The sequence below is a fragment of the Typopeltis vanoorti genome, chromosome 22 (assembly GCF_054136105.1).
Source record: "Typopeltis vanoorti isolate ZY-2024b chromosome 22, IOZ_Tvanoo_1.0, whole genome shotgun sequence".
Classification (NCBI taxonomy): Eukaryota; Metazoa; Arthropoda; class Arachnida; order Uropygi; family Thelyphonidae; genus Typopeltis; species Typopeltis vanoorti.
Window position 1 is genome coordinate 87,980,646 of NC_143570.1, and position 26,808 is coordinate 88,007,453.

At 34.3% G+C, this 26,808-nt stretch overlaps 1 protein-coding gene across 1 annotated transcript in view; it reads left to right on the top strand.

Annotated features, from left to right (window-relative positions):
* LOC150094548 (phosphatidylinositol 5-phosphate 4-kinase type-2 alpha-like) overlaps nt 1–26,808 on the top strand; it is a 174,903-nt gene that overhangs the window by 128,894 nt on the left and 19,201 nt on the right. Inside the window, exons 6-8 of the mRNA XM_090412392.1 lie at nt 2,278–2,316; nt 6,252–6,365; nt 25,468–25,768. Of these exons, the coding sequence (XP_090268518.1) occupies nt 2,278–2,316; nt 6,252–6,365; nt 25,468–25,768 (454 nt within the window). The remainder of the gene's footprint in view (nt 1–2,277; nt 2,317–6,251; nt 6,366–25,467; nt 25,769–26,808) is intronic.

Below are 26,808 nucleotides of genomic sequence, written 5' to 3' on the forward strand. Positions count from 1 at the left end.
TGCGGTAAAGTGTTGCCAATGAGAAAAAAAGACAGCGTGACAGCTGACAGTTCAGGGTTATTAAAAATGGAGCACTACAAGAAAGAACAACGCATTTTCATTGTTGAGCAATATTTTAAAAATAATGAAGTTTTAGCAGCTACAGTTTGCAATTTTCGTACAAAATATGGTCGGAATAGTGATTTAACTTCATCAACTGTGAAAAGATTAATTTAAAAATTCAAGGAAACTGGATCAATTAGTGATCTTATATACTCTGGCTGTCCTTCAACAGAAAACATCGAAGCAGTTCGTGAGAGTGTTACCAAGAGCCAGGAACATCAATTCGGCACCGTGGTCTTGATTTGGACATTTCGAGAAGCTCTCTACAGCGTATTCTCACGAAAGATTTGCATCTTTATGCTTACAAAGTTCAATTGACTCAAGAACTGAAGCCTACTGACCACACACACAGCGAAGAGAGTTTGTTGAATGGATTATGGAACAACAACAAGTGGATGCTTATTTTTCGAACAAAATCATCTTCAGCGATGAGGCTCATTTTCATCTTGATGGCTTCGTTAATCGACAAAATTGTCGCATTAGGGGTTCAGAAAATCCAGGAGTGATTGCTGAGAAACAAATACATCCACAACGTGTCACTGTTTGGTGCGGATTTTGGGCTGGAGGCATCATCGGTCCATTCTTCTTCGAAAATGCGGCTGGTAAGGCAATAACAGTTAATGGTGCTCACTATTGCGACATGATAATCCAGTTTTTTGTGCCTAAATTGCAAGATATGGATGTGGACGACATGTGGTTTCAACAAGATGGTGCCACATGCCATACAGCCTGAGAAACAATTCGATTACTGCATGAATCATTTCTTGGTCATGTAATTTCCCATTTTGGTGATCAGAATTGGCCACCCAGATCATGTGACTTAATGCCGTTGGACTTTTTTCTTTGGGGTTTTTTGAAATCTAAGGTTTATGCCAACAAGCCCATGACCACCCATGCCTTGAAGGAGGAAATTGAGCGCTGTAGCAATGAAATTCAGCCACATTTATGCAAAACAGTCATGGAAAATTTTGACTAAAGAGTGCGTATGTGCCAGCAAAGCCGTGGAGGCCATTTACCCAATATGCTATTCCATGCATAACCCTATTCTGCATACTTTATGAATCAATAAGAAATTACAATTTTTAATTAAAAACCTGTATTTTCTATCAAAATTACTTCTTGCGTGAATTTTGGGACACCCTGTATAAGCAAGTTAATAAAACATCTTTTTTATAAAATATTTCATATGGTGTTAATATCATTAAAAATAAGTCATGAATTTTTGTATAATTTTAGAGATGACATGAAGATTGAAGGACTTTTGTGTCTGGGTTATTCAAGATTGTACTACCTTGATTACACTTGAATAATGAGTAAATCAGATAATTTGTTTATTGCTTAGTTTCACATTACTGTACTGCCATTTCTTTTTCTTTTCTTTAAAATTATACAAAAATTCATGACTTATTTAATCGATCTTTTATATATATATATATATATATATATATATATATATATATATATATAAAAGATCGATTTTATGCAAATACAAACAAGCTCACAACTATCTACAATTCCCAGGAGTGTACAAAATCATGTGTGACTGCAGGTAGCAATACTATGGCCAAACTGAAAAATCCATCCTCCTACATCTGGAAGAATGTCAGAGGGACATTGCTTACAAAAGAACTAGGGCAAGTGCCCTGTCTAGCCATGTACTGTTTTCAGTAAACACAAATGATGAAGGCCGTCAACATGAAATAAACTGGACAACAACTTCAAACCTTCATATATGCCGTGACGAGGTGGAGCGCCGCATAATCGAGTCTAAGGAAATTGTTATGGACCCTCATCACATAAATAATAACCTTAGCTATAATCTACTGGACTCTTTCAGCTCTGTTATCCGATATTGGCATGCTCGTGAAATCAGATGCACACAGCTGCTTAACAATAAAACTTCAACACAGACTGTAGCTACAGTTCAAAGCTAACTGAATTTTATAATAGTCATTTTTATAGTGATACGATGTTTCTTATAGTGTTTATTTGCTTTCTATTAGAAGTCGGACAATCCGATGAAACATGTTGCATTTTGAATAAATTTAATTATTATTCTGGTCTCGGTTATAGTCAGTATATATATATATATATATATATATATATATATATATATATAAACATACATACATACATACACATTGCAGTTTGTAAAATTACATTATTTGATTGTAGGGCTCAACAGTTGATAGAGAAGCTAGTGAAAAGGAAAGAGTAAGTACTGATGTTTGTTATTTTATTTTTAATCTAAATTTAAAAAAAAATTTAAGAAGATTTAGTGGATTTACACAACACTTAAAGTAAGGAAGTAAACACTTTAATGCTAACATTTCACCTTCAAGTTGCTGAAGATAGCGATCGTTGATAGTCGATCTCAAGGATGGAGATGACACTTGATAAGAACAAAAATATAATGACAGATAAAAATCAAAGTAAAGACTGTTGCTACCAGCGAAAACAAGAAAACTTAAGCCTATTACATTGGGTACTAAGATTATAATTAATCAATTTATTAACAGTTTAGTAGTAATGCATATTTTAAACCAGTATGCTGTTTTTGAGAAATATAAAGAGAAAAGATAAGATACCATTCAGTATATGATCTACAAAAGATGGACAAAATATTTAATGATTCCATACCAGATACATTTCAGCTTTTATTGGTCACCATCCATACTGGTTTATTTTATTTATTTATTTTTTTTTTTGTATTCTTATAGGAACAACTTTTTTGTGTGAACATGTCTGCTCTCTAGCTTAACTAAATTTTCTAACCTGATAGATAATAACAACAAGACTCTAGCTTTGATGTAGTCAAGTTTTTTTTTTTTTTCTGCCAAAGGTCAGGCAAATAGTTTCAACTGTTGATCAGTAATTTAGCATACTGTGAAGATTGTAGTGCAGCTGGTTTCTTTGTATATATGTGTATACTCCATATGATGACTAATGTGAAGCTCAAAACGTCAAGTGATTATTTTGGTTTATGTTAAACTGAAGTTTTACTCTAACACAGTAGTTGTTTTCCTAATTTTTAAGATGTATTCTGATCACCGTGTAAGCATGAAGGAAAGGGTTCCACATACCAGAAGTATACAGAATACAGCAGGTCATCAGACATGCAATAAGATAGACAAGAACTAATACTACCAAGAAGTAATTTTAAAAGTAAAAGAATATTTTGGAATTTTGAAAAATATTGTAGTATGTATATTACAAAATACTTTTAACTTGGATAAATTTGATTGCAAGAAACTGCTAATGATCTGAGAGACACATTCACAGCCAAACAAAATTGGTACTCTCACAGCGTCTGATTTCAGCCAAGGATACCAATTTTGTTTGGCTGTGAATATACAAATACACACACACACAAAGAAACCAGCTGCACTACAATCTTCGTGGTATGCTAAATCAATCATTAAAACTATTTGCTTGACCTCTGGCAGAAAAAAAAAAAACTTCACTACATCAAAGCTAGAGTCCTGTTATTATTATCATCTATCAGGTTACAAAATTAAGTTAAGCTAGAGAGCAGACATGTTCACACGAAAAAGTTACTCATATAAGTATACAAAAAAAAATAAAATAAAATAAACCAGTATGGATGGTGGCCAATAAATGCTGAAATGTATCTGGTATGGAATCATTAAATTTTTTGTTAATCTTTTGTAGATCATATATTGAATGGTATCTTATCTTTTTTTTTTTCCTTTATATTTCTCAAAAACAGGCGTACTAGTTTAAAATACGCCTTACTACTAAATGGTTAATAAATTGATTAATTATAATCTTAATATCTAATATAGTAGGCTTGAGTTTTCTTGTTTTATCTGGTAGCAACAGTCTTTACTTTGATTTTTATCTGCCATTATTCTTGTTCTATCAAGTGTCATCTCCATCCTTGAGATTGACTATCAAGGATTGCTATCTGAGATCCATAATGTGCAACAGAAAGATAAGATGTGAGGTTCTAATCTCTTGCATTTTGACAGTTAATATCCTCTATCTGTAGATATGTGTTCATGGAGCTGGTTTGTTTGCTTGTTTTGAGACGAAAAGCTGGCATTTCCAGGAGGAAAAAACCCTCTGCCTCTGTATGAGATTGGCTCACTCACGATTTGATTGAAAACACCTGATAAAGGTTTCTCTCATCCTTATTAGCAACGTTAAAATAAAATATAACCAGTTTATAATTCACAGCAAACACTAAAACACAGATGCAATGATGGCATAAACAAATAGTCCATGAAAACTACTTATTAGTTGATTCATGGGAGCATCATGTCACTAAAACTGTTGGTTGAGTAGATGAAGTGTTGTATAAATTAGAATTAGTCATAATTGAAAATGATCATATGACTGGATCATTGTAAAGCAAAACATTGTAAGGCAGGATTTTATTGTACAAAAAATATTTCTTTCCTACATCATTAGTGTAGAAAAGAATGTTAATTGCAAAATCAGTTTGCAGTCAATGATTTTTTATTCATAAATTGATTTCATTTTGATAGACAATATTTAGTAAACTGATATTTTTAATACAAGCGTTTGTGTATAAATCGATGCCAAAAAAAAAATGAAAGAGAATGAATGAAAGGGGAAAAGAAATGGACTAAATATACACCAGCTAACTTATACATAGGGTGGTGAATGACATTTTAAACATATCAGTTTGCTACATTTGTGATTACTTAATATTTGGTTCATCAATTTTTTTTTGCAGCACTGAGTTAGTTTTTCCTGGGTGGTATCTGTGAAGTACTAATTATTTTTCTGAGTTAGCTGAGTTTCTGTTTACAAACATAAAACCATTTCAAATGCATTTGGGTGACGTTATATGCACTGGAAAGATATTATGAATAGTTTATGGAGTTCATGCAGTTTTTATCCTAGATTGAATAGTCTCTTAGCAGATGATCAGTAGTAATAAAAATTCTGAAGTTTTACATAATTGCTGTGATCATAAGTAAAGAATCTATTGCATATTGAATGAAGTCTGTATCAAACAGGAGGAACAATTTTAAATTCTCAGTATCTACAGGCATTGTTTTTCAGTATCTTTTTGTCATACTAATTATACATTATTTGGACGTTAACTAAAATATTTTAAGTATTATGTATTTATAATTTAAAATTATATCAAATGTATTTGTACTATATTAATTGTACAAACCAGAAACTCTTCTACCCAGAAGGGTTGTTAACCCATAGTGCATTAAAACTGGTGGGCAGAGATTTTTTTTTTTAAATTAATTTTTATTTTTTTATATAGTTCATAGACCTGACATGGAACTTTTTCAAGCTATGTCAGACCTCCAATAAGCATGGTGATGGTAGTATTGCACCAGGTGATGCCAGCAGCTGGATTCAAACCCATAGCCTGTTGGTTATTGAACATAACATCCCAGCCAACAAGGATAGCATTACTGATGTTATATACTGTAAAACAATTATATGCTGTTTAAAAAAAAACTAAAATTGGTGCTTTTTTGTAAAATAACCACGAACAATTGTCCATGTGAAAGTATGTGTACTTTAATACACATAGTTTCACATACTTACTACATCTGATAGGCATGCTTTTATGAAGTATGAATATTCTAACAGATGTAATTTTTAAGTTTAGATTCCTATTGTGTGTGCATCCATATAGTGATTGTCTCGTCAGTAAACTGTAGTAGGGTCTACAATATGAAAACATTCCAAAGAAAAATGATTTACATATATTTTTTTAATCATTTTTTCAGTTGAATTTTCTGGGAAATGTCTAGGTCATGTGACAAATACAAATTTTATGTGTAGAAAGATACATAAAAAGCATCTTATTTGAAATCTGAAAATCCAGTCATTCACTTTTCAAATGTTGGTATGCTTCTGCTCTATAAGAGCACTGTAATAGAAGCGTAGACACTTCAGTGATTTTGGTCAAGCGAACCTTGGGATGGTTCATTTATGGAAATAGACCTGTTACAACATTTAACATGGTTAGATATTTGTTTGTTGCATGTGCATGCACACACACAGTTTCTTATCACACTGTGCTAAGATTATGTAATTATTTCAGTGCTGAAATGTATTGATCATCTTATGAATACTGTATAACTCATTTTTTGCTGTGTTATCTTTTTCTTATCACATTATTTTTTTAGGAAAAAAATGTTCCTACTCTCAAAGACAATGACTTTGTTCGTGATGGTCATAAAATATATATTGATGAAGAAGAAAAGAAAAGGATTTTAGAAACCCTGAAAGCTGATGTTGGTGTAAGTTTGCAGCATTTATGACTTCTGTAAGTTAATGAACGTATATTACATATTGGATTGAAATTAATTTGAGGGATCAATTGTCCAGCCTAAAAATTTCTTGTTCAACTTTTGTGAATGTCAATTGTATAATAATTACATTATAGAAATATAAATTTCTTTATAATGTAGTAATTTTTAATTTATAATTGCTAATCTTTGGGTCATGCTCAGTTACTGAATAGATCTGCCATAGCTTGGTCATATTGATTCTATCCTTTAGTTGTAAAGATCTGGGTTAAAATCTCATCTGGGATACAAAGAATCTTTAAGACTTTCCATCTGAGGATGAGTTAGCTGGTCTCATTAGTAAGTGGCAGGATTTTTTTTTTTTTTTTTTTCATGAAATTTGCATTTATCCTGCAATCAGTAAACCTGGCCAGGAAGATGCATGAAATTTACACCTGAAAATATCTTCACAGGCATAAGAATAGCAACTTTGTCCTATTATGAAAGCCATAAATGCTTGGCTGCTCGTTGGCCTTAAGGTTCTCTAACAATGAGTTACTGAACACTTAAAATATACTTTTGATTTCAGGTTAATTTATAGTTACTAGTTTAAAGAATATGAAAAATGTGCTGGACAAGTTCTGACAATGTTGCTTCCTCCTAATGTTTATTAACAAATTTTTATGAGGCGAATTGTGCCTTCCAGTTTGTGGATGAACTTGGTCTGATGAAGTATACTGGATTTTCAAATGCCATGACAAAACAATCCATTGCTATGTATGATTGGATGCTGATGTCTGAAAATGCAGGTTGCTTTTTTTAATTAAAAAAAAGATATACTGTAAGCAATGTATATTTTGAACTGTTCATGGATTTAGAAAATTAATTTTTGAAATGGTTGCATGTAAAATAATTTTTATTGTAAGTTTGTTCTTATTTGTAGACAATTCTGGTGAGAACTTAATAAGATTGTCATAGATATGTTATATAATCTCTTCTACCAATGAGAGGTCACAGAACCTATAACACAACAATACTGTTTGTGTGTTCTGCATATGAGTGAGTGATGAAGAAAAAGAATTTTCTGATGTGTTTTTTGTAGGGCTGGAGTCATAATCATTGGGAAAAAAAAAAAAACAGTATCAGGAAGACTATTCCAAAAGAAGAAGCCAGAATGAGAGTAGCAGATAAGAAGTTGGTTCAGTGAGTTTGCAGCTGAACTTGGATATGGATGTATGTTGACCAGGAGTTCCTCACATTTTTGCATGTTCAAAGCATAGTGGAGAAACAGTATCTATGAAATGCTTCAAAAACATAGTCTAGAAAACAAATAGCATCTTAGAAAATTATTGGAGGGAGTTTAGGAGAATGGTCATTTATTACCAGATTGCCATTATCTGAACAGACTGAATCAGTCTTAAGGAGATTTTTGGTGCACTGCTCCAAATGTGAGAAGAGTATTTTCACATTCTCCAGTGGGACAAGGTTGCCTTGCCTCACTGGAGAATGGCATTGTCATTATTTAAGGCATGGATTATTGAAGATCTTAAAGCTTGAATCATTTGAGCACTATGCAGTTTGCAGAAGAGAAATGAAGTCGATGAGAGGAAACTGTCTGCCATGACATGCACTAAACAACTAGAAAAGAAACTTGTGGTCAGTTGTGAAGTACAGAAGGCAGACACTAGAAGGTGGCAGTTTGAATACTGATTGAAATACCTGGTCAGATATTTCGGAAATACAAGTGACCACATGAATTTCTCATTTCTCCTTAGCTTTCCATAGCTTGTCTCTAGAGAGTGGGTAAGGTTGGCTTGGAAATCCTGCTGTGTGGAATCAATTGTTTTTGAGAAGATTTGAGGTGAGGGAAGTGGGATGTGATTGTATAGGCAGGTTGCTGCTATCCTGCTGGGTAGAGGTCAGTTGAGTATGACAGCTTGTATAGCCAGTACAGGATGAGGTAATTCTAGAGCACACATTTTTAACACTGTTTGTAGGGGATTACTATCTGAATCAGATGACTTAATAGTGTCTATATTAATGAGAATTTTTCTGATGTCTCTTTGACAAAAGATCACAGAAGTTATGCAATGAATCATTTATGGGAGGTAATTTTTCCTTAATTGTCTATACCTAAGTTGGAGGAGAAGACTGGCACCTAGAGATTACTGTTATCTTTATGTGATGTCACCATAGAATTAGCAAGATGACACAAAATTCAACTGTTGGTATTTTAGGTGGGGAAGGGGCATGTCTTTAGTTTTTAGCTATTTCAGTTAGTTTTTTTTTTTTTTTTTAATAGTTGTTAAAGACTGAATGTGAAGCTGATATTTTTATTTGAGCAATTTGTGATGTGAATTTTTATGTTGGATTGCTTCAGCACACTTGTTGGGGAACCAAAACTTGAATAGTAGCTGAAGGAGTGGAATGGGGAATGAAGGCCTTCATTCCATTAAGAATTGCTTCAGAATTATTGCAGACTATTTCATTTGGTGGAGATTAGTATTACCATATCCTCAAAGTAGATCCATTAAATAGAATTTCAGGAAAGTTGGCAGAGCATTGCATATCATATGTGCCCAGCACTAAGAAAAAGTTTGACACAAGGAAATGCTATGTTTGTGCAAGAAACATTAGAAGCTAATTTATATGCTATTGTCTTCATTACAGTGTTGAACTGTGTAAAATCATGTTAATCATAATGGAGTGAAACAGCACTGAGAAAGGATTAAAAATATTACTTAATTCTTCCAGTATTTCATCTGTCACTGAGACATCATCAGTGAGTGCAATATGAGACTTGTAACACACATGCACGCACAGCAACTTAGTGGAACACATCAAAGAAAGACTGGAGTACTAATTAGGTGGATGCCCTCTGTGGGCACCTTTTGGCAGCCTAGGATGTAAAGTGGGATCTTTTAAGTATTAGTGTTTCCCATATTTTCAGAAGTTTTCTGAGAGCAGCTCCAGATTCCACAAATAGTGTTTCTTTTCTAAATTTACTAAGATGGAGCATGGTGATCTTTTTCCAATTGATTCTAGGAGTCGTATATGAAGCATGGTCCACAAAGTTGTCCATAGTCATGTCTGCAGATTTATTTCTTGTGTTCTTCCATGCAGATGTTGGCTGATTTCCTGTCTGTTCGTAGTTAGCCAGCTATCAGTAACAGGGCACTTCACATACTCCAGACACAGAGAGGAAGGATCTTATCCTTAGTGGAATGTATGAGTAGCAAGTCTTCGGTTGGGCCTGGAAGCTCTGCAGAGATTGTATTTCTTAAGATTGGCTAATTTTTCTAAAGTGCCTCAGATATAGTGATGATGATAGCATTACTAAAATCATTCTGAAGAGAAGGTTGAGGATTGGGTGAAGGTGGATTGTTTTTTTTTTTTGATACTGTGGAAACTGTAGCCATTAGATAAGGTGTGGTGTATATGATTTAAGTTCTGGTGTAAGAGAGGAATCATTGGAAAGTTTCTAGGCTGTATTGGTTTGTTTTAATGCTATCATATTGTTGAGGGGGGGGGTGACAGGAAAGTTTGTAAATATATCTGTTATTATGGGTGGGCTTCCTGTATACTGAATAGGACAAGCTACCATTGGATAGGCATGTTATACTAGGTGTCCAGAAAAGCTAAACTATTATTAATTTCTTTTTCCATGGTAAACTGGATTCTAGGGTGAAAACTATTGAGGTTAGAGAGGAAAGAGTCTGTCTGGGCTGTGGGACCAAATGAAGAATGCATCCTCCACATAACCAGATAGAAAATTGAGAGGGTCTGAGTCAAGAGCTTCTTTTTCAAAATGTTCCATTAAAAAAAAAGGGGGGAAGGGCAGGTGAGATGGAAGAATCCATAATCAAATTCAAACTCTATGATCAAATTCCTGCCATGTACCATTAAGGGGTGTATAGGATATGATAGTACTACATTAAAAAAAATTATATCATTACTTTCTTCCTATCTACAGTTTTCCTCCAAATCAGTCTCATACTTGTCAAGACTCCAACATTATCAGATCTTACATTTCTGTCGTCTACTTTCCCATATCAATCCAGCTATATCTTGGTCTTCCTCTGGGTTGTTTTGCTGCCAACTTGGCAGAGAATACTTGTTTTGCTAATCTTTCCTCTCCCATTCTATTTAAGTGACCATACCACCTGAGATTAGCTCTGCTAACACATTACTGGATGCTGACAATGCCAAGTTCTTTCCTAATATCCTAGTTTTTAATATGATATTGCCATTGATGCCATCTGTTCATGCCTCTAATCTTTCTCAGGACTCTCATATCTGCAGTCTCTAGTATTTGGTCAAGTGTTTTACTTCTGACCCAGATCTCAGATCCATAAGTTAAAACTGGTTTGAACGCTGTCTTGTATACAGCTAATTTAGTGTTCTGACTAATTTCTCTTTTATTCCATATGAATTTATTCAATTGACTTCCCACCATACCAGCTTTGCTGATTCTGTTGTCTATTTCTATATTTAATTTACAATCTTCACTACAAATCGTGCCTAAGTAGCTGAAATGTTTTACTTGTTCCACAGGTTCTCCATTCACAACACAGTTGAAAATGATTCTGTCTATTTTCATTGTCTTTGTCTTTTTATTGCTGACCTTCATACCATATCTATTATAACAGTTATTCAATTTAGTCAGAGAATCTTGCAGACTTGTAGCGGATTTATTTAGAAGTATAACATCGTCCATATAAAGCAAAGAGCTGACATTAACATCTCCAATTTTGATATCATGTTTAATACCACTTTCCTTCATAATGTGATCCATATAAATAATGAATAACAGTGGGAATAATGTACATCCTTGTCTCACACCAGATTTAACATTAAACCATCTTCTTGTACTTCCTTCAATTCTAACTGCTGACTTACAACTCAAATAAAGACTAAGTATTGCTTGATATAATGCCCCATTGACACCATATAACTGTAGCGTATTGAATAGCTTCTCTCTTGGCACCTTGTCATATTCCTTTTCCAAATCGACAAAACCTAAATACAGATCTTTGTTATATTCCCATGCTTTCTCGACTATTTGTCGTAAAGTGAAGATCTGATCCTGACAGCCTCTATTTGGCCTGACTCCAGCTTGTTCTTCACCCAGCATTTCTTCCACAATTCTTATCAACCGTTTCTCAAGTATACTTGCATAGATCTTGCCAGGAACACTCAGTAGGGAAATCCCTCTAATTCTCACTTTCATCCAGGCTTTCTGAACTATGCAGTGCAGCCACTGTAAGACTCTTATACCACCATCCTTCAGCATTTCTGGTCGAATATCATCTACTCCTGCTGCCTTTCCACATTTCAAGCCTTTGATGGCTTTTTCTACTTCAAGTATGGATATGTATTCCTGACTGCATACCTGGTCAGTGTTTTTTACCACTGTGCTGTCATCACTGCTTGTTTCATTTAGCAGTTTTTCAAAGTAATTACTCCATATTTTAAGGATATCTTTTTCTCCTGTTTTCATGTCACCTTTATCATCTCTAACTCCTTTTATAGCACTCTTTCCTCCATTCCTAAGCTTCTTCAACAACCTCCAGAATATTTTGCCACCTTCTTGATATTTATTTTCTATATTCTTGCCAAAGTCCTCCCATGACTTTTGTTTAGCTAGTTTTACACAGTGTTTAGCATTCTTGCATTTGTCTCTGTATTCTCTAAGAGCACAAGCTGACTTATTTGCCAGGAACTTTTGATGTGCTTTCTTCTTTTCCTTCACTGCCTCTTTTACTTCCTGTGTCCACCATGGAGTTCTAATTTTTCTATCCTTGCAGACAACTTCACCACATGCCTCTCTAGCTGAATCAATCAGGGCTTTTTTCAAGGCTTGTCACTGAATCTCCAAGGTTTGATTCCTGTTCTCAAACTATTTCATTTTTTTGTCAATAATCTTCGTGTATTTTAGTCTACAGTTCACATTTGAGAGCTGCTCAACTTTTATTCGCTTTAAAACTTTCTTACATGTTATTCTTTTCAATATGAAATTCAATTTTATCCTGCTCAAGACTAAATGGTGATCACTTCCAATTTCAAATCTTCTGTACATTCTGGTGTCCTGCTCCAGGGAGAAAACATCACTATCAACAATAACATAGTCAATGAGACTTTTCTTATTCCTTGCCTCTTTTCTCTAGTAAATTTGTGCACATTTTTATGTTGGAACATGGTGTTAGTAATAACCAGTCCATGTCCTGAGCAGAAATCTAACAATGTTTTGCCATTATTATTGGCTTTGCTCTTTTCTCCAAATTTTCCCAAAAATATTTTTGTATGTCTGACAATCATTTCCTACTCTGCCATTTAGATCCCCAACAAGGACCAACTTTTCCTTTTTCATTGTGTTGTTGCTTTTTCTAAAGCATCAAAAAATTCTTCCACTTCTACCTTAGTAGAACCTTCTGTGGGACCATAGGCATAAATAAGTCTCATTGTCCAATTCCACATTCTGATATTTGCCCACATCACTCTACTTGAGACTGCCTGCCATTCAAGAAGATTAGCCTCGTATTTTGTGTTGAATACTATGGCTACTCTTTCTTTTCCTTGATTGTCATTTCCTGAATATAACATTTTGTATTTATTGTTCAGAAAGATCTCACCAGTTTTTGTCTTTTTTGTTTCAGTGACCCCTATTATGTCGATCTGGTACTTATCTAATTCCTCAGCTAGCTCCATTTCTTTGCCATTGAGGCTTCTTATGTTGATAGTACTGATCTTTAACTCTGGTGATGTTGAGTTGGAGTGTGTTTTCAGATTTGTTCCAGTAGCTGACTTTTCGCTGTTCGCCCTGGTTCCCTGGCGAAAACAACGAGGTCCTTGTTTAACCGGGCGATGTCCCAGCCGGCATGAAATTTTGTCATGTTGTACCATCATTTTTTAGTTTGGTTTAATCAATAAGAATGCAATTTGGTCGGCTAAGTCTCAAATTGCCAGCCCATCCTCGTTCGTTCAGTATCCAAGTATATACCCAACAGGGTGCACCATGAGAAGGTGAGGATTGGACATTAGGTCAGAAGCCCTGGTCAGTTCTCCTCATTCCTTTAAAGGCTATGTGGAGGTCTCCTCTCAGTTATACAGCTTTGACCCTTAAGCACCCTTAGCGTCTCCTTTATGTTTATAATTTTTGTGCTTCCAAGTGAAATATCCAGAAAGGATAGTAATACAAAAATGATGAGTAATATCCAGGGGGAAAAAAAACTTTATAAATGGTGTAATTTAAGGAAATATTAGTGAACAGTGAGGTGATATTAAAGTTAGCTGAAACATCTGTATTGTTTAACATTAAATTCTTAATAGAAGTTTTAAAATGGATTTTTTTTATATAGGAAAGAGTATGACCAGTGATGGGGTGGGGGGGGTTAACGAGCATACTAGCTGTTCTGCTAATTTCTAGCATTTACTATAGATCTTTTGGGTGGGGGGAATTGGGGTTGTGTATTATTCTTGGTAATAATATATTGGGGAGAGGACAAGAGCTGAAAAGTTTGAGGGGTTTTTTATTTCAGGAGGCCAAGAAGAAACTTTTTTGAACAGACTTTTCATTTTTTTGATCAGAGATTTGATGGAATCGTTATCTAAAGGTTGGTAAGTGGAGTATTCTTTGAAAATGATGTCCATTTTTGTATTGTATTCACTGGTATTAAGAATAACAGTAGAGCTCCCTTTAATAATTCTAGGGATAATTGTACTGCTATCTTTTCATAGCTTCTTGAGAACACTGAGTTGGCAAGATGATAGATTTCTATTAGAAGGTGAAGATCAAGAAAGAATGCTGGCAATCTCAAGCCTGATGTTAGCTATTTCCAGAGACAAATTATGGATACCACATTTTATGTTGAACATCAGGTCTAGTGCTAATAATAGTGCTTTGGAGCAACGGCAGAAATGCGGCTGAGAATAATGGCACTGATGGCAATATCACTAAGCCTTTTCGATGACATGTTAACTACTGTATGCAGAGCTTGAACTAGACATGTGTTTAGAATCCAGTTGACGGTTGTAATTTTTTTTTTTTTTTTTTAGAATTCTTTCTAGGGTGCTTAAGGGTCAAGGGTGGATAACAGGGAGGAGACCTCCAAATGGCCTTTTTTGGGAATGCAGAGAATTAACCAGGTCTTCTCACCTCATGTCCAATCCTATCCTCACCTTCTCATGCTGCTCCCTGTAGGTATCTACCTGGATACTGAACGAACGAGAATAGACTGGCAATTTTGGATTTAGCTGACCAAATTGTATTCTTATTGCCTTACCATAACTTAAAATAATGCCGGCTGGTGTGTCACTTGGTTAAACAAGGCCCCTGTTGTTTTTCTCAGGCAAACAATGAAAAGCCAGCTACTGTAACAAACCTCAACTCAATATCAGCTGAGACCAAGCTTGACACCATCATCATAAGCGTCAATGGAACTAGCAGAAGAATTGGATAAGTACCAGATTGACATAATAGGTGTTACCAAAACAAAGGAGACAAAAGGAGAAAACAGGCGAGATCTTTCTGAGCAACAAATTCGTCTTTCTTCTTCTGCACTTTATCCCACTTAGTCTATGAGAATCCACTTAATAGTCTTGAGCTATATCCACATCCAAGTTCTTAATCCTCAAGTCCTCCTCCACCAGCTCTTCCCATCTCTTCTTTGCAACAAACAGAGATGTTATATTCAGGAAATAACAATCAGGGAAAAAAGGGAGTAGCTTTAATATTCAACATTAAATCCAAGGATAATCTTGAATGACAGGCAATATCAAGTAATGATGTGGGCACATAACCAAATGGAGAAACTAGGTAGCAAAACATTTGTGCTTATGGTCCCATATATGGTTCTACTAAGGAAGAAGTGGAGGAATTTTTTCAGGCATTAGAGAAGGTAGCCCACATGATGAAAAAGGAAAAGTTGGCCCTTGTTAGAGATCTAAATGGCAGAATAGGAAATGATTACTAGGCATATAGAAATGTTTTAGGAAAATTTGGAGAAAACAACAAAGCTAATAATAGTAGTAAGTATCTGCTATATTTCTAATCAGGACATGGATTATTTATTATTAACACCATGTTCCAACATAAAAATGTGCACAAAATTCACATGGAGAGAAGAAGCAAGGAATAAGAAAAGTCTTGTTGACTGTTATTGTTGACACTTATGTTTTCTCACTCTCGCTGGTTCGCAATACAAGTATACAGAGGATTTAAAATAGTAAGTGATCACTGTTTAGTGTTGAGCAGTAAAAAAATTTAACTTCATTTCGAAAAGAAGGGTGTGCAAGAAAAAGTTTTGAAATGACTCAAAGTTGAACAGCTATCAGATGTGCACTTGTAGACTCAAATACATAAACATTATTCAAGAAAATCCGAGTTTGAAAACAAGAACCAAACCTTGGCATTTCAGTGGCAAACCTTAAAGAAAACATTGATTCAGCTGGAGAGGCATGTGATGAGGTATTCTGCAAGGATAGAAAAATCAGAACTCCATGGTAGACTCAGGAAGAAGTTAGAGGCAGTCAAGGAAAAGAAGAATGCATATTCAATTTCCTGCCAAGTAAGTCAGCTTATGCTCTTAGGGAATAGAAAAATGTAAAAAAGAAAATCATTGTGTAAAATTTGCTATACAAAAGTTATGGAAAGACTTTGGTAAGAACATAAAAAAGAAATATCATGAAGGTGGTAAAGTAATCTGGAGGCAATTGAAAAAGCTCAGGAATGGAGGAAAGAATTCTGTAAAAGGAGTTAGAGATGATAAAGGAGACATGAAAATTGAGGATAAAGATTGATGTATGGAGTAATTATTCAACAGGAATGTCATCCTAAATTATCTGTATTTGAAGTAGAAAAAGCTATCACAAACTGAAATGTGGAAAGGAAGCTGAAGTAGATGATATTCGATCAAATATGTTGAAATAAGTGACTACACTGCATAATTCTAATTCAGAAAGCCTGGTGAGAGTGTTGAGTTCCAGATGACTGGAGTAGAGCACTCATAGTACTTATCTATAAAATAGAAAATAAAGCTGAATGTGAGAATTACAAAGGAATTTCTCTACTGAGTGTGCCTGGTAAGATTTATGCTAGTATTCTTGGGAAATGGCTAAGAAAAACTGTGGAGTACAAGCTTGGAGAAGAAGAACCAGCTGGGTTCATGCCAAACAGAGGTTATCAAGACCAGATTTTCACTTTAAGACAGATAGGAGTCTGCACGGTTAACCTAGTGGCTATGCACTTCACAACCATATGCCTGGGAAAGGAGTGTCCTGGGCAATGGCGGCTGGTGAAAATTTTAAGTGGGGGTGCTGCATATACAAAAAAAAAAAAAAAAAAAAAAACTTTTTTTCCTAATCAGTTACGAATTTATTAATAAATAAATTTACATATTAAAAATTACTTTATTAAAAATATTTCATCCTCACCACAAACAAACGCCAATAATAAAAGTTTCGTATCAATGGCAAGTGCAAACGAATATTGGCGTTGGATCACAGTGCATTTGTTTTGTGTAATGATAATTGAAAAAAAAAATTTTTTTTTTTCATATTTTCAACAGTGACACTCGTCATAATTCAGCCTTGTATCTATAGTAAATAAATAATTATATGTTATTTTAACAAAATAAAATAAGATTTATAAAAAATAGTTCACCAGGCACACGCACCAATAATAAACATTTTATATCTCACAGAAATAAGGCACGTAAGCATACTAAAAATACACTGCTGTTTGAGCAATTACAGTTAGGAATGACATAACGTGCAATGACAAGAGCAAACGAATATCGGCGTTAGATCGCAGTGCATTTGTTTCGTAATCTAAAGCATTAATTGAACAATTCCAATTATTAACTCTTCAATCAATGTCAAACATAAGCTGTGACCTTTAACATGTTGTATTGCATTTATATAATATTGTTAGCATGGTTATTATTTATAAACACAAACAAAATTTAATTTTTTTCATTTTTTCCTTGGGGATGCTGCAGTGTTGTAGTGCTTATGTACAGACCGCCGCTAGTCCAGGGTAGATTTCTGTTGCAGATGTGAGGAGCTTAAGGATCTTTCTCAAACATAGCCAAGTTAACCGGTCTTGGGCGTGGATAGCAGGGTTTTTCTCCCCAGTTTATCTGGAGTTTTATCTCCCTCAAGCAGGCCAACTGATCCATGAACACATGAGATACAGCCATAGGATATACCAGGGGACATAGGGCTAGTCACCTTATCCTTGGGATGGGTACGACTTAGAAGAATTCATGTCAGCTCTGTAACAGGCTAGTAGGCCTAATACGTAGTAGGAGAAGAAGACAGATAGTTGAGAAATCATAGGAATATAAGAAGGATCTGTATTTAAGTTTTGTAGATTTGTAAATGGCATATGACAAGGTGCCAAGAAGAAATCTGTTCAAAAAGCTCCCATTATATAGTGTAAATGGGACATTATATCAAGCAATACATGGTCTATTTGTTGTAAAGAATAGTTAGAATTGAGTGAAGTACTGTTATTCATCATTTATATGGATCACATTATGAAGAAAAGCTGTGTTAAACCTCGTATCAAAATTGGAGATATCAATCTCGACTCTCTTGCCTTACTTTATTATGCAGATGTTATACTCCTAAATAAATTCAGGACAAGTCTGCAGGATTTCTGACCAAATCGAATAACTGCTGTAATAAATTTAGTATGAAATCAGCATTTAAGAGATATTGAAAATAGGCAGAAACATTGGAAACGTCAACTGCATCCTAAATGAAGAACCTATAGGACAAGAAAAACATTTCAACTATTTAGGCAAAATTTTTAGTAATAAATTAATTTTGAAAATAGAGCAGAATTAGCAAAGCTGGTATGGTAGGAAGTCAACTGAATAAATTTTTGTGGAATAAGAAAGAGATTAGTCAAAACACTGAACTAGTTTTACTTACAGATCTGAGAGCTGGTATAGAAATAAAACTCTTGATCAAAGACTGGAAATCATAGATATGAGAGCCCTGAGAAAGATTAAGCTGGCATCAATGAAAAAAAAAAAACCCAGAGGAAGAACAGATGGCATTAATGGCAGCATCATATTAAAAAAAGGAAGATATTAGGAAAGAACTTGACATTGTTAGCATTCAGGAATGTGTTAGCAAAGCTAATCTCAGGTTGAATGGCCACCTAGACAGAATGGGAGAGGAAAGATTAGCCAAACTAGTCTTTGCCAGGATGGCAGGAAAAAAGACCCAGAGGAAGACCAGTATGTATGTGGAGTACTAGTTAGTACTTCAGTCTTTTGTCAACATGTTTCACTTAGTTTATGTGTTATGAAGTCTCATATTGTACTCCTTGATGATGGCTCTCAGTGACTGAGATGACATATTGGAAGAATTAAATATTTTTAATCCTTTCTCAGAGCTGTTTCACTCCATTATGCCTCTAACATGAGTTTTTCCCGCCACTTAAGTCTGAACAACACACAGATAAAGTATATACTTGTTTGAAAGTTGATTTCTTTTTATTAATTGTAGTTTTATATGAGGGTGGTCTGAAAAGTTCTTGGCCTCGACCATAGATGGCAACACTATCAGCAAGTTTTTTTTCTAAATTGGTACATATCATAAGCATCTATGTGAAATTGCAAGTCATTCTATCAAGTAAATTTGTTTTATACATCTGTCTGAAGCAAAAGTGTTGTCTGTATTATCCTTTGAAATGGATAAAATTGAGTATCGGGCGGTTATAAAATCCTTTGTAAAAGAAGGTTTAACACCAAAAGAAATTCATTCGAAGTTCATGAAAGTTTATGGGCACTCTTCTCCTTCGTTTTCAACAATCAAGAAATGGGCTGCCGAGTTCAAACGTGGCCATACCAGCCTTAAAGTTTATCCACGTGAAGGACATCCGAAAAGTGTAACAACACTAGAAACCGCTGTTCAAGTGCACGATATGGTATTGGATGACTGGTGAGTCAAAGTGCATGAAATTGCTGAGCCTATAGGCATTTCAAAAGAAAACGTGTAGGATATATTTTGCATGAAGAATTGCAAATGAAAAAAAAAGCTTTGTGCAAGATGGGTGCCAAACTTGCTCATAGCAGATCAAAAGTGCACTCACATGGAAATCTCTGAACAGTGCTTGGAGCATTTTAACAAGAATAAAACTGATTTTGTGCATCAATTTATTACTATGGATGAGACCTGGATTCACCATTACACACCAAAGTCAAAACAGTGGACAAAAGCCGGTTGTTCAGCACCAAAGAAGACAGTTGGTTTCATCAGCAAGAAAGGTTATGGCATCGGTGTTTTTGGATGCTAAAGACATTTTGTTTATTAATTATCTTGAAAAGGGTAAAACAATAACTGGGGAATATTATTCCAATCTTTTAACCAGATTAGATGAAAAAATTTGTGAGAAAAGACCTGGTTTGCAGAAGAAAAAAATCATCTTTCATCAGGAATGCACCTGCCCACAAAGGTGTTTTGACAATGGGAAAATTAAGGGATCTGTACTATGAATTGTTGGAACATCCACCCTATTCCCCAGATTTGGCTCCCCTCTGATTTCTATCTCTTCCCAAAACTAAAACTCTTCCCAAAACTAAAACTCTTCCTTGCTGGTCAGTGTTTTTTCCTTCGAATCAAGAGGTGATTGCAGCTGTAGAGGGGTATTTTGCAGATCTTACTGAGAACCACTACAGGGACAGGATAATGATGCGGGAGCATTGCTGGAATAAATGTATTAGTTTTAAGGGAGATTATGTTGAAAAATAAAAATAATTTTGAAATTATAAATTCATTTTTTCATTGTTAGGCCGAGAAGTTTTCAGACAACCCTCATATATTCATTGAAATATATTTTTCTTTGAAAATGGCTGACCTGGAAAGTGGGTTTCCTTTATGATTAATGCCAAACTGCAAACTTTTCATAGCTCTAGTTCTCTGCTTTGCTTTTTTGGGGGTTATTCAGGGAAGCAGGGCAAACACTGAAAAGTTAATTACTGGAATGACCTCAAACTATGAAATAAAAAAAAAAAAAATAGGCACATAAGAGGTATTAGTGGGCAAGTGGTGGAGAATAGTAGAAGGGGTGTATAGAAATATCATATCAACATCATTGGTATTACCGGGTCAAAGAGGGCTAAAACAGATGAGTTATTTATTAACATTAATGATAAGACATATTTAGGCAATAGTGATCAGGACAAGGAATAGGTATCTAGCATTCAACACTAAATACAACAATTAATTTATTGAACTTAATAATGTTTCTCTGGTTTTTTACTCGGTATCTTTTAATTTATTGAATTTATTTATTTTTACTTTTTATTTCATTTTTGTATTTAGTGTTGAATACTAGATACCTATTCCTTGTTCTGATCACTATTGCCTGTCTTAACTTTAATGTTCAGAAATGACTCATCTTAGCACTTCATGTTGACATGATATTTCTATAAACCCCCTTTCTACTAGTCTTCACCACTATCTTCAGAGCACAAATTATAACTGTGATAAGCATTGCACTAAAACATCAGAAGGAATTTGATTTGTAACTACCACAGAACTTAGCACCTAACAAGGTGCTCTCTATAGGTCAGTTAGGTTTGTGCTCTGATGCTGGGTAGAAAACTGGCAAAATATTAGTAATTTATTTTTTTTTCTCTTGGTGGTGTTTATACTGTAAAGCACTAATAGGAACAATCATTAACAGCTAAGCCTCTTTATACCAAATGTAAAGATTGAACTTCTGAATTGTAGGTGATTTCAAATACTATTAACTTTTATCCTATTCAAAAGTGAGTTATGACCACTTGTTTAAAATTTTCTGGTCAACTCATATATCCTGAATCAACATGAAGATGTGTATAAATGAATATAAATCTTCATGCTGATTCAGGATACATGAGTTGACAAGAAAATTTTAAACAAGTGGTCATAACTCACTTTTAAATAGGATAAAAATTAATATCATATTTGAAAAGAAAAATGTTACAAAACTTAAAAAAAAAAATAAAAAAATAAAGTTGATCAACTTTCAGAGCTGAATTGTAAATTCAGATATACAAATGTTATTAAAAAAAAAAAATGAAAAAGTTTGAAAACAAGAATCAAATCTTGGAAGCCCAGTAGCAAAACTGAAGAAAACATTTGTTGACAAAAGACTGAAGTACTAACTAGTGCTTGAAATGAATGAATATATATATATATATATATATATATATATATATATATTCATTCATTTCAAGCACTAGTTATAGTTATATTTCAAGCACTATATATATATATATATATATATATATATATGAAATGAATGAAAGTTGCCTATAGTATGCTACACCTGGAAGAATACTAGTGAGCATTCGTCCAGGTATTTTTAATCAGTTACGAATTAATAAATTCATAACTGATTAGAAAAAAAAGTGTTTTTTTTTTTTTTTTTTGTATATGCAGCACCCCCACTTAAAATTTCACCAGCTGCCACTGCCCAGGACACTCCTTTCCCAGGCATATGGTTGTGAAGTGCATAGCCACTAGGTTAACCGTGCAGACTCCTATCTGTCTTAAAGTGAAAATCTGGTCTTGATAACCTCTGTTTGGCATGAACCCAGCTGGTTCTTCTTCTCCAAGCTTGTACTCCACAGTTTTTCTTAGCCATTTCCCAAGAATACTAGCATAAATCTTACCAGGCACACTCAGTAGAGAAATTCCTTTGTAATTCTCACATTCAGCTTTATTTTCTATTTTATAGATAAGTACTATGAGTGCTCTACTCCAGTCATCTGGAACTCAACACTCTCACCAGGCTTTCTGAATTAGAATTATGCAGTGTAGTCACTTATTTTAACATATTTGATCGAATATCATCTACTTCAGCTTCCTTTCCACATTTCAGTTTGTGATAGCTTTTTCTACTTCAAATACAGATAATTTAGGATGACATTCCTGTTGAGCGTTTTCTACCATCATACTGTCACTGCTTTTTTCATTACTTGAGGAAAGGCAATTGTTGAGGAGAAACTTTTGGAAGAACCAGATGGGTTTAGAACAAATAGGGATTTTGAACACCAGTTTTACTTTAAAACAAATAGTCGAGAAATTATAGCAATGTAACAGGGATTCTGTATTTGAATTTTGTACTTCAAGAGAAAAGTATATAAGGTAAAAGGTATAAGAGAAAAGCCATTCAAAACACTACAGTCGTATTGTGTCAGTGGAACATTATATCAAACAATACTAAGTCTTTGAGTTGTAAGTCAGCAGTTAGAATTGAAGGCAGTATAGGAAGATGATTTAATGCTAAATCTGGTGTCAGACAAGGATGTACATTATCCCCTCTGTTATTCATTTTCTATATGGATTACATTATGTAGGAAAATGGTATTAAACCTGATATCAAACTTGGAGATGCTAATCTCAGCTCTTTACTTCATGCAGATGATGTTATATTTCTAAATAAATCCAGTACAAGTCTACAACATTCCCTGACTAAATTGAATAACTGTTGTAATAGATATGGTATGAAGGTCAACAATAACAAGACAATGAAATAGGCAGAAGTATTGAAAATATCAACTGCATGTGAATGGAGAACCTATAAAACAAGTAAAACATTTCAGCTACCTAGGTACAATTTTTAGTGAAGATGGTAAATTAAATATGGAAATAGATAATAGAATCAACAAAGCTGATATGGTAGGAAGTCAACAGAATAAATTTATATGGAATAAGAGTGAAGTTAGTCAAAACACTAAATTAGCTGTATATAAGACGGTATTCAAGCCAATTTTAACTTATGGATCTGAGCGCCAGGTTAGAAATAAAACACTTGACCAAAGACAAGAGACTGCAGGTATGAGAGTCCTGAGAAAGATTAGGGGCATGAACAGATAGCATCAACGGCAATATCGTATTAAAAACAAGGATATTAGGAAAGAACTTGACATTGTTAGCAGAGCTAATTTCAGGTGGTATGATCACTTAAACAAAATGGAAGAGGAAAGATTAGCAAAAGAAGTGTTTTCTGCCAGGTTGGCAGGAAAAAGACCCAGAGGAAGACCAAGATGTAGGTGGATTGATACAGTAAAAAGTGCCTTAGAAAACAGAAATATAAGATCTGATAATGTTGGAGTCTTGACAGATAACAGATTAATTTGGAGGAAAATTGTAGATAGGAACGAGTTGCCCCAGTCCTGAAAATAGTTCAGGTGCAAACCAAACTTGTTTGCTTACACTTGGATAAAGGGTTTATCCAAGAATAAAATTTCTTGGTATCTTTAATTTATAGTATAACCAAGCAGAAAAACTTAGAATGATGATGTTTTTCATGTAGTACTATCATATCCTATACACCCCTTGAGGATACATGTCAGGAATTTGATGGTGAGGATGACAACCCATTTGGGAATTATTTTAAAAATTGGGTGCAGTTTGGTAGAATTCATGCTGTACGTTAATTACTATTAATATTATCATTGACTGAGTTACATGTACTGCAACAACATATACAGCTGAAATAGAGTTGAATACCTAAAGAACAATGTGGCATTTGTTTAAAACACATCTTATGTATACAGTAGGATTTAAAATAAATTTAAATTGATTTTTGATTTTCTTTAGGGTATTAATATTGGTGTTTATTTATGATTATTTCTATAATGCTACTCTTGAGTTTCAGTATGTATAAAATGAAAATTGATGTGAGAAGATGAAGAGGAAAACCAGTAAACAGATAACATTAAACTTAAAACAACTAGAGCTATGTTCATGAAGAAGGAATACGGGCAGGCAAAAATAGAGCTTTGATTTACCTGACCTGACAGTTTGCATTGATGACTAAGAATATGTCTTGAATTCTAAATTAGTTTTTATTGACAATTACACTTGGAGTAAACCACCTGATTAACTTTAGATTTACTGGATCAGTTTCATACTTGTTTATAAATTGGTTATAAATTGATTGGTTAAAAACGCCAAGAAATTATATTCTTGTTTACTCCTTTATCTAAGTGTAAGCAAAGTTTGTAAGTGAAGTATCTTCACGACTGCCCTACGAGTACATAGAAGCTAATAACTTCATATTAATTGCCTTAGTTTCCCATTATGCGAAGCACCCATTTTTTCAGATGGGTATAATGCTATACTTTATGGGAAGGGCCACTACCCTGACCAGTTGCAACTTTTAACAAGGTAGTGTTAAAGTGAGGGAGTACCTCTCCATAAACTTCTTTCTACAAGATCACTAAATCTCATTTAGGGACCCCAAAGTATCACTACTAAACTCCTCACTCCTGACCTGAATCACTCCAGGATAGGAAAATCAGCATTGGTGCTACTCAGTGACAGGCAATAACCCACCAACAAGTTTGAACCACTTTATTCCACAGGAAGCAAGCCAGGTCCTAAGACAAACATTAAAATTCTTTATTGGGAGCCAGATCCAGATGAAATACTAAGGTTGAAGTAATGCAGAAGTCATTATTGTTGAAACATTCTGGATTATAGCTAGTTGTAGAGAAAGTGAAAAAAAAAAAAAAAAATCCATTTGTTTGTGCCAGAGATTGACTAACTTGAGAATAGTTGAAGAAAGGCTTAGAAAATGCTCTAATTGGCAACTAGAATCATCCCTAGAATACTCTTTCTTCAGGTAGTCAGACTGTGGATGCCTTTTACAGAAGGCTACACAGGCTTACATGTTTGTTTTTTTTAAATCTGATCTACACATGAAAAACCACAAGATCTATAGCATGCTAGTGATGTATGTGGGTAAGAGGAATAGAAGAAAGGAAGAATCTCTTCTCATTTTGTTTGAACAGCTGTATAAGGCCAGCCTTATAAACTGTGATCTATACCTTACATGGGATTCAAACCTTTGTTACAACAAAGGTTTGAGCAATCATTTGCTTTGACCAGTTGAGTTGATTGATTACTGTTAAAACCTTAATCAAATCCAGTTGAGTTGATGGATACTAACTGCGATTAACTGTTGCCAAAGTAACATTTGCATACTTTAATGTTTAACTATATATTTTAGTATCAGTTGCTTGGTAATGTTAAGTAATTGTTTATGATTAAATATTACAATTTTCTAAATTGGACAAAAAATTTAGGATTTTATATTTTTCAGTTCTTAGGCCGTCTTCATTTAGTGGATTATTCCTTATGCTTAGGAGTACATGATTGTGAAAGGGCTGAACAGGAAGCTTTAGAACGAGAAAGAGCTGAGACAATGGAAGCAGATGGTAGTGGTGGAGAAAATGGACCACTCGTTACTGATGAAGAGGAAGATTCAGCTGGAAGTGCAGTTGGAATGGGAGTAGTTCCCACGCCACCAGATTCCCCTCAGGCAGCTTCTCATACTGACTCAGGTCTACCTAATGGTGTTTTGAACCCCTCCAGAGATATTTATGCCATCCACAGTACTGAAGGTAAGAAAATCATTTGTAAAATGCATGATATAATACTCTGTGGAGTTTACTGAAATGGTTTGCACCATCTTTTATGATTGGGAGGCAGAATGCATAGATAATAGTATTCTTCCTTTCATTATCAAATTCCATTTGCTGTTAATAGGAATGTGGCATCTAATAAGGCAGTTGTAGGGTGGGGCATTATTTGCTTTATAGATTTAAAAAAATTTATATTGTCACTGTATGTCATATCATCCTATGGTATATAGGATATTATGATTGTCCAGTATAGTCTAGCCGGCGTGGTTGGCCGAGTGGTTAGCATATCCGCTCTCCGAATCCAGCCGTGGGCATGGATGTTTGTGATTGTCTGTGAAAGCACTAATAGTGGTAGATGGCGTTGGTGTTAGATGAAGGTTGGTGGAGTAGTGAGACGAAGAGTTGTAGAGTTGATGCCCTCCCTCGATGAGTCTTTGGACTCCTTGGAGGTGTGATGTAATAATAATCTATTCCATTACCAATGTCATGTCAGCTATTTTTTCCAGATTGGTTTATTATTCTATGATTAACTGAACTTTTCTGTCTTCAAAGCCAGCCTGGTTGACTGAGTGGTTAGCTTATCCACTCTCCACCCAAAAGACTGCGGGTTGGAATCCCGCTGTTGGATTCTGATTATGTAGAGATTAAAGTAATTATTATTTGCTTCAGAATCCAACATGATCTTCCATCACAAAGGCTAGACTTTTAAATATTATTTAATGTAAACAACTTATTTTACAATTTAATATTCATATAACTACCTTTACTTTTATCTAATATTTAATTATTTAATCAAGAATATATGTATTAATAATGAAAAGACTGTATTAAATATTATTAAGCTATTTTATTTATTACTATATTAATATTATAAGAATTTATATTTGATAATTTAACTGCGCATTATTTGAAATGTAAATATTCTCTATTTATTCCTGTTTGTAGAAGTTAACGTTATGCAATACCTCAATTTTATTATATTTTGTTTTGTTGGCATGGAAACGTATGTAAGTGAGCGA